The 12,102-nt window shown below is 42.8% G+C and overlaps 1 protein-coding gene across 2 annotated transcripts; it reads right to left on the reverse strand.

The window, feature by feature from the left end:
• Window positions 1-25: 25 nt before the first annotated feature.
• LOC106656453 (O-acyltransferase like protein-like) lies at window positions 26-10,937 on the reverse strand. 2 transcript variants are annotated; one of them, XM_014377441.2, is made up of 10 exons: window positions 10,595-10,937; window positions 9,707-10,174; window positions 5,743-5,898; window positions 5,183-5,403; window positions 3,816-4,024; window positions 2,315-2,903; window positions 2,032-2,225; window positions 1,836-1,965; window positions 966-1,307; window positions 26-887 (listed from the first exon to the last, which is right to left on the reverse strand). In XM_014377441.2, exons 2-10 carry the CDS (start codon window positions 10,098-10,100, stop codon window positions 717-719), a joined length of 2,406 nt encoding a protein of 801 aa, XP_014232927.1. In that variant the 5' UTR covers window positions 10,101-10,174; window positions 10,595-10,937; the 3' UTR covers window positions 26-716. The 2 variants fall into 2 exon arrangements, with proteins under 2 accessions (XP_014232927.1, XP_014232928.1); XM_014377442.2 differs by lacking the exon at window positions 10,595-10,937 and adding an exon at window positions 10,468-10,579.
• Between the last annotated feature and the right edge of the window lie 1,165 nt (window positions 10,938-12,102).

Raw genomic sequence — 12,102 nt, forward strand, 5'->3', positions numbered from 1 at the left:
AAGGAAAAAAAATACAACGATTTACTCATTTATAGACAAGGGTATTCTTTTTTTTTTATTTTCGCAACAACAAAACATATCTTCGTTATTACAAACATTGGATAAAATTAACAAGACGCATCCCCGACACGGTCGACCGTGCGACGCGTTTATTTCTTTTCCACGAAACGAAATAAAAACACAGTGTGTCGTTACAACGATAAAAAACGCGCTACTCTTTTATTTACAATTATTCGATAATTCGCTAAAAACTAGAAATCCAATATAATAATCTAGGATAAAAAACTTATTTTCTACGAATCGTCCTCTCTTCTTATTTTTTTTTCTCGACGCCCACTCGCGCGCAATCGTATACGAGAAGCGCGATACGAGAGGCGAGTGTCGACGAGATTTCGCGCGTCTCGCGTAAGAAATTCCTTTATACAAAATTATATTTATTAAAAAAAGGAAGAAAACGGCACATTTCTCTGAAATGTACTCTCGCGCGACTTACTTGTTATTTACAAGATAAAAGACATTCTCAATAAACGGCTAAATAAAAACTCTTCGACTCCGCTATCTATGTACAATAGTGAAAAATAGCTAATAAGAAAGAAAAGAGCTCGAGCGAGCGCACAGACACACACAAGCACACACACCAGACGCAATCGCGCGACACGCAGACAATAAGAAAAAATAAAAAATAACCGTATACGTATACTAGGTATACTACTACTCTATTGGGCTTTGATTTCTTTCTGAGCTTTTTCCGTTGTCGCCGACGCAGCGGCAGGCCGCTCCTTGCTGCCCTTGACGTAGTAATTTCGCAGATTCTGGAACGGCATCTCGAACAGCAGCGTGAGAATCGCCGACGTCAGCAGAATCCATATGAGCTCTTTGATGTTGAGCTGTGGAGAATTTCCAATAATTAATAAAAAAACAAAAAAAGAACGAAAAAATAACGTCATCCTCCTCTCGACACTCACGAGCATCCTGATGAACCCAATGTACTCGGCGCTCCTCGTCTGGCCGACGTTGTAGAAGAAGACGGGGAACTGCGTCAGATAGACGGCGTAGCTGAGTCTCGTCGTGACCAGGAAACCGCGCCAGGAGAAGGCCCGCGAGAGCCAACCTTGGCTGCTGTTGCCGGTGTGCGTGACGAAGGTCACCCAGACGAAGAGGGCGCACCAGCCGATGGGGGCGAAGGCGTTGTAGGTCGCCGCGTGGACCGGATCGTAGACGTAGTCGATCGAGCCCATGCCCGCGGGCCCGAAGAAGGCACCGAGGAACATGGCGATGCAGAGGTACCAGCCGAGACTGGCGATCGTCTGTGTCAACAAGAAGATTTTTTTTGTTATATATTTGATGATCAGTAAGGTGGTAAATAAGTCTTGAGCATTCTTATAAATGTTCGGATTTCGTACCACGATATTCAAGAGTTAATAAAACTTTATAAGAGTTTTAAATGATATAAATAAATTTTTTAAATTTATGTGAAACCAGATATTTGGCTTCAGACAATCGCTTATTGAATTTTAAAAAATGTTTACAAGTGACAATAATTTTTATAAAGAGTAATGAAGAGTTATTAAGTGTCGATGAAAGTTTTCAATACTTTTAAAGACCTTTTTGATCGGTATCCACGCTTGCCAAAAGTCAGGGTGAAAAAACTATACAAGCAACTATGCTAAATTGCTAAAAAATTGAGTCTCCACAAGGTTTTATGAATTTTTAAAAACTCTTATTAGCTCTTTAAATCATTAATCAGGTTTACGAAATCCGAACATTCGTAAGACTTTTTTAGACTTTATAAAACTTTCTCGTGAGAAAAATTCCCGTCTGGGGTTGATACTCACGTCGTTGATCCTGCGATTTTTCGGCCAGTTTCTCAGCACGTAGCCGACGAACACGCCGAGTATGTAGACGGTCAGACGGTGGCTCGGCAGTATGTACGACAGATTCGCCGTGTCGAACAATTGTCTTATTCTGCGAAACGACGAATGAATCAATTTTTCGTTGAAACGAAATTAACGCGCGTTGTTTCATACTCACGAGGTGCCGAAAAAGACGTAATTATTCAGGCGATAGTGATAGGTGACGAAGAACCTGAGCGCCGTGGAGATGGTGGCCAGGGCGGCGAGCACCGCGAAACCGATTCTCGGCCTCTTGTAGATAGCCAGTATCATGAGCGGCGACAGGAAGAACAGCTGGGTGTCGATGCCCACGTGATGGGTGTGCGTCAAGCACTATACAGATCGATAAACGAAATCGTAATAATTTTCGTTGCGTTACGTAATGTGGATATTATTATCATTTATGTAACGTTTATGCTTGCCATGTTCTCGAAACCGAAGTAATTGTGAATGAAGAGGAAGTTGCGCCACCAGGTCTTCTTGCAGATGTCGGCGTGTTGGGTCACCACCAGGCTCCACTGCGGCCCCGAGCCGATGAACGGCATCACGAACGTGCAGAACAGCACCAGCGCCCCCAAACTCGGCATTATCCTGAACAGTCGACTCGCGTACTCGCTCCTAATATCCAGTTTTCCAGTACGACTCAATCTACCCAGAAACGAGTAGGCCGTCAGCAGACCCGACAGCATGATGAACGGATCCGTGTAGAGGCTCGCCGCGCGCCCTATGACCGTCCAGGGTTTGCCCACGTACTCGGTCATGTCCGTGCGATTCGTGTAGGGATTGAAGAACAGCGCGAGACTCTTGTGCGCCAGGATGAGCATGAAGGCGTTGAGGGCACGGATGCCGTGGAGGGTGGCGATGTCGCCTTGGGGGCGCTCCAGAGAGAAGAGCTTGAGGGCGTTGCGTTTGAGGGAGAAGGCGGAGAGGGCCGGGTGGACGGTGGCGAGCTCGTAGTGCTCGCACAGGCCGACGCAGACGCAGGTGAGGACGACGCCGAGGAACAGTAGGCTGGGATAAAAAGTGTCGATTAATTGGTATTGATAAAAAAAAGATCTTTTTAAGGAGGCTCTACACATAATACAAAAGATCATCCAAAATGAGATTCCAAAAAAAAAACATGTGGTTGACGATCAAACTTTCGAGATAAACAAGTTTGGAAATGGCGATTTTAACACGGGCTCTAATGGGACGCGGTCTTTTATTGTTTATAACTGATTTAAAAGATCAAACATCTTGAAAAAAATATATTTTCTGAAAGAGAAAGTTCTAAGCTTTCGATTGGTATGTTAAAAATTACCCCTTAACGAACTAACTAATGAGTAATTAAACAAAATCATTGATTTCGAATAGTGCTAGCGGTTGTCTGCCTGATGCGAAAAAGAGACAGACAGATGCCTCGCTGTACTATTGTTATGATTGGCGTAGAGCCTCCTTAAGATCTTTTTAAAAACGTCTCAATAATGAGCCTCAGTGAGATGTTTAGAGATGTTTTTGATGTTTTTTGAAAAAAAATCTTGATAAGATCTCGAAAATGTCTTAGTAAAAATCAATTCATCTCACTGAGGCTCATTATTGAGACGTACTTAAAAAGATCTTAAAAAGAGCTTTTTTTACGCGGGTAAAGTGACTTTATTTATTGCACCGAGGCACATACGTGTAATGGTCCAATCGGTCGAATTATAAATGCCCACGCCCCGCGTTCACAGTATATAATATACGTTATTACAAAATTTCACCGAGCGATAAAATCAATTTGCATAATTCACTGGCAGATACATAATAATATAATCTAAATATATATAAGCGTAATCAATTACGATGATTCGCCGCCACACACGCGCGCGAGCGCCTGTGAAAGCAAAAATCACCTCGTAACGCCGCTTCTGTACATAATAATGATAATTAATAAAAAATCCTCACCCGACTAGAATCGTCTCGGTGGGCAGGGGCTCGGCCCTGCGCGTCTGGCACATCTCCTGCTCGACCTTGACCTGGATCCTCAAGCCGGTGCGCTCCTGGTGTCGGGCCAGCTGGTGGCGCAGACTGGCCTCGACGTCCGCAGCCGAGCAGGCCGCCGGGGTGCACACCGCCCAGTTGATGGTGCCGAAGCGAGGCACTCGGTGTCCCGGCTACGATACACATGGATAATTATTTATTGCACGATGATGTATACGAAAAAAATGTAAATCGAGAATTGTAAAATACGTAGTTGCATTCCGATCTATTGTTACTTATTCCGCTCTACATTTTTCTTTACCTCGTAGTAATAATAATAATAATAATAATACGCGCGCTAATTATAATTGAGGTAATACCTGATTTGACGCGCTCGTAAAAGTGTCCGACACTGTTTAACAATAAAACCAACAACGACAGTTGTAATAACGTTACGAAATTGCTCGTAACGCCAGGCTCTCTCTCGGTCGTACATTGCGTTGTACACAGGATCGTAATAATCGCCGTCGTATTACGCGGGCGTAAACGCGGCGGCGGTGCGCGCGAGGACGTTCATATACGTACGAGAAGTTTATTTATTTTTCTCGACCGCGCGTCGACGTCGCAATTGTCATATCGATCAAAGTATCGGGATATGTAATAATTCTTTGTTTGTGTTTATTTTGTTTCGATCATTTTTTTTTTTCATTCGTCGAGTTATACTATAATACATAAACGAAGGGTATTACGCCGCGACAGTCGCGGTTGATCGGACTCGCGCGCGCGTAATGACATGATCATCATTCAATTATAATCGCCCGATGACACGGCAATTTTTAATTGTCCTCACTTGCTGCTGCCGCTACTATCGGTGTGTATACTGCCCTCAGGCGCGGCCTACTTGCCGACGTGTGTCATTTGCGCCGCGAGACACCCACGCGTGCGACATGTGCAATTAATAAGAATATCGTCGTTATTTATCGTCAACGATGACAACAGCAGAAAAAAAAAACAAACAAATAGATAGATCCGCTGCGTTATTATCGAGTTGGGTTTTTCTCACCACCCTCCTCTTTCTTTATGTACGCGTATACGATTCGCCGAATAGATCGAGTAAAAAAAAAGCTCCATCCGCGCTTCGTTGGTCATTCGAATCGCGCGCGCGCGCGACGACGCACGTGCACTTTTCATGCATGGCGTGCATGAAGCGTATACGACCTTGGCTGATTGAGCCCGCGTTTAACCGTTGCGGCTTTTCCTTTCTTTCTTTCTTTCTCTCGTCGCGATCTATTCGGAACGCAACATTGTGTTGTTGTTGTTTTTTTCTTGTCGGGGAGGAGGAGGTAACTCACGTCGGACATGTTGCTGCGAAAGGCGTAGTGCGAGTGCAGGAGCTTGTGCAGCCGGCGCAGATCGGGCCTGGACTCGTCGACGTCGAGGCGCAGATAGGCCAGGCAGTACTGGCCGCGTATCTGGTCGGGGCCCTCGACACCCACGCACTCGTCGTAATCGCCGAGCTGATTGACGTTGCCGTTAAGCAGGCCCGAAGGCATCTTCGCCGTGGCGTCGAACACTGATTAAGAAGGAAAAAAAAAACAAAGGAAAAATCGTTATTATTATTATTATTATTTTGTGCTAAATTAGATCGATATGCGAAACAATGAGAATCGAATTATATAGTCGTGTAAAAACTCGAAGCGAAATGTATACCCCCGTTTTCGATTTTATATTATTATGTGTGTCGTGCGAATCGGCACGACGTTTATTTGCGTTTTAACGGCTTCGAAGCGCGCACAATAATACAATGTATTATTTCGCGTTTTTTTTCTCATCGACGCGCAACTTTGGAAAATTGCGTTTGGGAATTGTCGTGACATTTTCGAAATCCAGTTATAATAATAATAATACGTACTTTTGAGCGCCCACAGCGTGAACTTGTTGAGCTCGCGTCGATAGACGTCGGACTGGCGTTTGCATTGGGGGCTCACGGGGCCTACTCCGGGCTCGAAGGCCGGCACGAGGTCCAGGAATCTCTTGGCCTCGAGATCGATCTGCTCCTCGTAGAAATCTGCAAAGAAAAAGGAGGACGTGAAATGTTTGTAATAGTAAAATATTTTGTTTCGCGATCATGTGTATTTCGATATTACGTATCGACAGCTTGCGCGGGTATATACATAATACTTTTTAATTGGCCACTAGACGCCGAGCTAGCGGATCATTATTATCATAATTATTATTATTTTAATTACCCACCTAGAAAAAAATATAAGTAAGAGTACAAGATCAATATGTATACGTGTATAATAATATCGCAATTGCACGTTTTTTCCAACCTCTCGCGCGAAACTTCCTTTCCTTTTTTTTTCTCTATCTCTCTTGCTTCCTTCATCGCACTCCCCCTTGTAAAAGTCAAGGTAAGTAAGAGATAAACGCAGCTAATTATAGGAGGTCGAGGCGAAGAAAAAAAAACTTATATTCTAAGCCACCGCCGCACGTATATATAGGGTGGGAACGAAGCTCTCGCTCTTGGCTTTACGGTCCGTATATAATTATAATAATAATAATCAGCGGCTAGCTTTTAACTTCAGCTGCAGCCCCTCGAGCCATGTTGTAGGTATATAGTACGGGGTGATAACCACGACGACGATGACGTGCGCGAAAATTGAAAATTAATCCCGGTATATGTATACGACGATTTAACAATTTCGATTTAGCTGTCATCGGGTGCTAATTCGATAAATAAAACATCGTACGTATTAAATGTATATGAACGAAACTTTGACGCAAGTTATCCAAGCTCGTATCTATGCGCGCATCATGATGTGGCTGCAATCGTCGTCATCATATGCGCGACGGAATGTCTCTGCTACTGTTGCTGCTATTGTGATATAGCCACCGTACGTACGTGAGCGCGAGTAGGGCTGTGCATACATATGGACACGAGCTTTAATTGAGATTCCTGATTTTTCCTCGAGATTACTTTTTGATTTTTTTTTGTTTTTTATTTATTTATTTTTACGAGTGTCTCGCAGCGGCGGAGTCGCGTATGGAATTTTGATAAAATCCCTCGCACGGATGGGGAATTACCAACTGCGAATTTGCATCGTAGTTTAGAAAATTTTTCACGTCGTCGCTGCAGCGATGAGAAAATCGAGAGGCTCCTCTCGTATCGATGCAAAAGGGCGCTCGAGGTTACTTTCACTGATTTTTTATTATTATTATTATTTTTAATTAGACGATCGATGCTGTCACTTGTGAAACGCCCGACCTTGCGCGATCGACAATAGCCCAGCTTTCTCTCATATATTTCGTTCGGGCCATAGAGTTAAAAAATTAATACAACGAAATAAAAAAAATCATAGAATGCACTAAATTATTAAAAAAAAACAGACTTGACCGACGATTTTTAATTTTCCTCACTCGCGTTCGCGCGCGCTGGAAGGCCAAAGCGCGTCCGAGGCGGCGGGAATGCCTGTTCAAACAATCGCTTATTAAAACATAAAATGTGTACAATGCACTTTGTGCACTGTTGTGGCATCGCGCGGCTCGGCGTCCACGCACTTCCACATCCAAGTTTTTTTATTTTTTTTTATTTGTTGTTGTTGTTGTATCGCGAAATTTGCCTCGCGAGCTCCGACCGCTTCCGACAAAACAATCGTTTCTTTTTTATTTTCCTGTTTCGTTACTTTTCTCGGGCTCGAATGTGTTATACGTATCGTTGTTTTTTTTTTTTACTTCGTATCGCCGCCGGGGGGTTGGTGGATAAAAGTTACTCGTTTAAATTAACTATGTACGCAGTGGGTGCGATCTTCTTACACAAGTTTCTTCTTCTTACTTCCTACTTCTTTTACAACGCGAGAAATAACATCGAACTAATAATACAAGAACTTGATAAGACTCGAACACGCTTATGCACTTTTCGAGTTTTAACGCAGAGGAGAGGTAGTAAGGTAGAGCTTTGAGGATAGCAGAGCGAGAGAAAAATAATTCGGTCCGAATGCGAGCATATTATACAAGGATACATTTGCCGTGCTCATGAACTAGTTCACGCAGGCATTCCTATGTGCAGCTGCTTATATTATTTAATTTAAAAGTTTTGTCAAGATTTTCATTTTCCTCCAGCTCTCGTGCAGCGCCGCCAATTTTCAACGATATTAAATTTCTGCCCCCCGCTTATATATATATATCGCGTTTCGTTTGTTGTCGGGGGCGGTGTGTATAAGCTTTCTTATAACGATCCAAGAAGAAGCAAATAAGGAAGGTAAAAAAAAAGGAGTAAGAGGAAAATTGCAGAAGTGATTCGCGCGTATCTCGTAATCGATCGCGCGCGCAAGAGGAAAAAAAAAAAAGACGAGAACTAAATTAAAATATACGAGCGAAGATATTTAGCGATAGATCGAATTTTATCGCGGGAACGAGTTTTATTATACGGCGATGATCTTACGTGGCTTATCGATTTTGAATATCGATTTTCCCAAGTCGCGCGCAGTTTGTAAAATTATTAGTCAATTACGAGGTGTCGGGTGCGTTAATTTTCTCGCGTTCGAAGCTCGAGAAACAAAGCGAATTATTATATACACAACGAATTGAAAAAAATTTAGATATCTACTGAATAACTTTGAAATTACATGAATTTTTCATCCGCGCGTCGATGTACCCTCGATAATCACACGCATACATGCACTTAACCCTGCGTTATATACATTTCCGGATCGATTAGGCGTTTGAAAAATCTCCTCTCCGAGTAAATAAACATACATACACACAAGCGCGTGTGTATTAGTATAGGCGCTATCTACGACGCGCGCCGTCGTCTCGTCGCTAATGGGTGTATCAATATTGGCATCTCAACGCTGCTGCATCTTCCTATCGACACATCTCTCGAACTAAACACCTACATATATACGTATTCGATATACATAGTTACGCGGCTAAGCTTATTTTTTTTTCTCTTCCTACCCGGCGATCCGTAGATCGCGGAAGAGATCTCGTAAAGTGTGTGTACAGGTTTGTAAACGTATTATAATCGTTGACACTGAAAATCGGTATTTTATTCTATTTTTATGCATAAAAACGAAGCGAATTATATTATACTTTTAAGTGCGATCGACAAATTCCTCTCGAGATCGTCTTCTTCGTCTTTTTATTTTTTTTTTTTTCGAAATAGCACATGTTCCTTTTTTGACATTACATCACGATTATTGCGCACATACGCGGTACGTCTAGGTAGAATTTTTTCTTCTTCTCCTTTTCGTAACGATTTTTCGGTATACACATACATACGTACGTACGTTCGGGGCTTTGATCAAGGTCAACGATTCATAAACGACGCGAAGGAGGAGGCCCCGCGATGTATCATAACTTCGTTCGAATTCTATTCGCGAGCGAAACGCAAATCGATTAGCTAATACATAATAATACACGATGGCATTCCCATACGGATCAGCTTCGCGGCTGTCAATCGTTGTCGGCTGCTGCTCCGATGAAAATTGGCTCAATAATTTACATCTTAATAATCGGAGACGTCGTGATGTACTTTTTTTTTAATTTGAACGCGTACATAATGTGGATGCGCACACGGGGGGAATACCGAACTTTCACACTTTAATTTTTTGCCGGACCGATATATTATAATTCTTTCATAATTATCATAAATATTTATGCATGTATCCGAAAAATTCTATCAACGCCTGCCGATAATCTAAAAATAGCCTTGGCCGGTGGTATTTCCGCAACACAAAAGCGATAATGAAAAATATATAAAAAACGTAATACACTTATTGGATAACGGTCGCCTCTCTTGCACCCGTAATAATCGATGTATAGTTACACAATTAAATGGGAAAGATTCTCTCTCTCTCTCGTTATTAACTAACCGTAGTAGGGATTCGTGTGGGTCGACTTGAGATCGACGGGTCCGCGACCGGCGGCCAGCTGCTCGTACGTGGTGATGGTCGATCTTCCCGGTCCAGCCGCACCCACAGCCTCGATCAGCTCGCTCAGGGTGAAATTCTCCGTTCTCTCGGATGTGCTGCTCCGTCTGCTGCTGGTCTGATTACGATGATGATGATGATGGTGGTCGTGATGACGATGACGATGGGCCGCGGCCTCGAGCACGCTCATGACGTCGTCCTCGTTCAGGCCCGCGGCTCCTCCGTGGAGCATCGGTAAGGGCGACTTGACGGCCTCGACGGCGATCGACGACAGGCCGGTGACGATCAGCGCCAGCCCGAGGAGCGCCAAGCGATGCCATGGCTGCTCGTCCTTCATTCCGATTTGTAAAAATGCGCGTGCCTGCACGCGTGTGTGTATTTATAAACTGCGGCGAACCAGAGTGGCTCTCCCTGTGGACAAATTTTGATACATGTGTGATAAATGCCGAAAATCAACAAGCGAGCGGCAGTGTAATATGTTATCAATCGTGTCTCTTGCGCCGCGTGTGTCAATTGTTATGAATCGATCGCGCTCGCAGGAAATAAACAATCGCTCCTCGAACGTATTGTATATCCGAGGGATTTCGTCGTAATCGATTGCGAAATTTATGCTATACATTTTCACTCGCAAAATAAAAGGATGATGACAACTTTCGAATTCTTTTCTTTTTTTTTTGCCGTTGTTCGACCAATGTCAAACGTACCGTCTTCGTGCACACAATCCGAGGTAACAGAATCGCAACACACATTCGACGCACTTATTTTAGCCAAATTAGAAACGCATGATAGATAACGATAATAATAATCTCAGAGCAGAAATCAAATGCACACCTTTTCTTTTCGACACACCAATATATGTCAAATATATTTTTTTTTTGTTTCGAATCACAAGCTTTTCACGAAGCGGCACATCGCGTCGCGACAAGAACGTAAACGAAAGTAAAACGACACACCTTGGGCCCGATGCACACACCACCAGGACAAAAAAAAATCAAAGGAACCGTGAAAATAAAAAAAAAAAATCAAAAGATCAAAGGAAATATTCGTGTGGGTCACCCACGCGTGGTCGCGCGAGCCGCGGCGGAGTGTACACAGGTGGACGAGCCGTGACTGAATGATCCGCGCCGTGAGGCGCGAGTGTATGTGTTCGGCGGGGGCCCGCGCGCTAAACGGAGCCTATGGTAAGTGTTGCGCTTTGACCAAGACGTCGCGCGGACACATGTACACACGGTCGCACACGCTTATGCGAGAGATATTGTAATGTAATGTACGCGACACATCGGTCCCCCGAAGCTTCGCGTCGTTGACGTTTCGAAATGTATCTTTCGCGCGCGCCGTCGTGTGCCGATCGAGTAGTACAGGTACTTAAAGTGTATTATATGCGCGGCGACGCTCTTTATAAAAAAAAATTCGTATGCGCATCCCGCGTGTAAAAAAATTATACATCTCGCGAAAGTTCTTTTGGCTTTCTCGAACTTTGTATGAACTTTGGCCTGCAAGTGCGACTCGCTAAACTTACTTTTTCAGACTTATTTAGATTGCACAATTTTGGTCAAATTTAATCAGCATTTAGGATAACTTTTGAATAACTGGCTTGACTGCAGTTGAAAAACTATTAGATATTTGAAATTTAGCTCAAATTAATTGATTAATTAATTTTGTAGCATATGACGTTAGTTTATTTAATCTATTATTTAACTTAAGTTAATTCGAAGAATAGATCGAGCTTTGCCTAACTCGTATGGAAAAGATAAATTGAACAAAAAATTTTATTGCTAGAAAATTCGCAAAACTTTCTCGAGATACATCAATTTTTTTCACGTGGGATGCGTATATGAATCCTCAAAAAATCGTAAGTGCAAAAATATATAACACATCGCACGAGCGCGTCCGCATAATTAAATTTTATTACACGTTCACCTGTATGAGTGATAACACACACGCATATACACACCCCCTTTTTCTGGGTACGACCGCGACGTGCTTGGAATTTCCGAGAAAATAACGAGATCGAATTAAAAAAAAAAAAAGAAGGAAGGAGCTATTAATACAATATCGCAAAATTCAGAAGTCGCGTGGTAAGCGATCAGGTATAAAGAAAGGAAAAAAAAATATAAATAAAAGTCGAGATGAAGATTTTTTTTTTTTTAGGCACTCGGGACACAAGAGTCCACTCGATCCGGCGAAGATTTATAATCTCGAGCGTTGTATAATGTTGAGATACCTATGGAAATACGTGCGTTGATTCTGCAACTATGTAACATTGCTCAAAATTGATAGTAACACGCGTTACGGTTCTTTTTTATTTTTTTTCTTTTTAATTAAGGAGACGTCGAGTG

Source organism: Trichogramma pretiosum, unplaced genomic scaffold (assembly GCF_000599845.2).
Source record: "Trichogramma pretiosum strain Unisexual culture from Peru unplaced genomic scaffold, Tpre_2.0 scaffold10, whole genome shotgun sequence".
In the NCBI taxonomy this organism is placed as follows: Eukaryota; Metazoa; Arthropoda; class Insecta; order Hymenoptera; family Trichogrammatidae; genus Trichogramma; species Trichogramma pretiosum.

What these genes read in the sequence shown, in the direction of transcription:
- LOC106656453 (XM_014377441.2), bottom strand. Translation starts at nt 10,100, where the DNA reads ATGAAGGACGAGCAGCCATGGCATCGCTTGGCGCTCCTCGGGCTGGCG. An exon ending in ACTTCGGTTTCGAGAACATG is followed by an intron (nt 2,226 to 2,314) that starts GCAAGCATAAAC and finishes CGATCTGTATAG; the next exon opens with TGCTTGACGCACACCCATCA. An exon ending in AAAATCGCAGGATCAACGAC is followed by an intron (nt 1,308 to 1,835) that starts GTGAGTATCAAC and finishes TTGTTGACACAG; the next exon opens with ACGATCGCCAGTCTCGGCTG.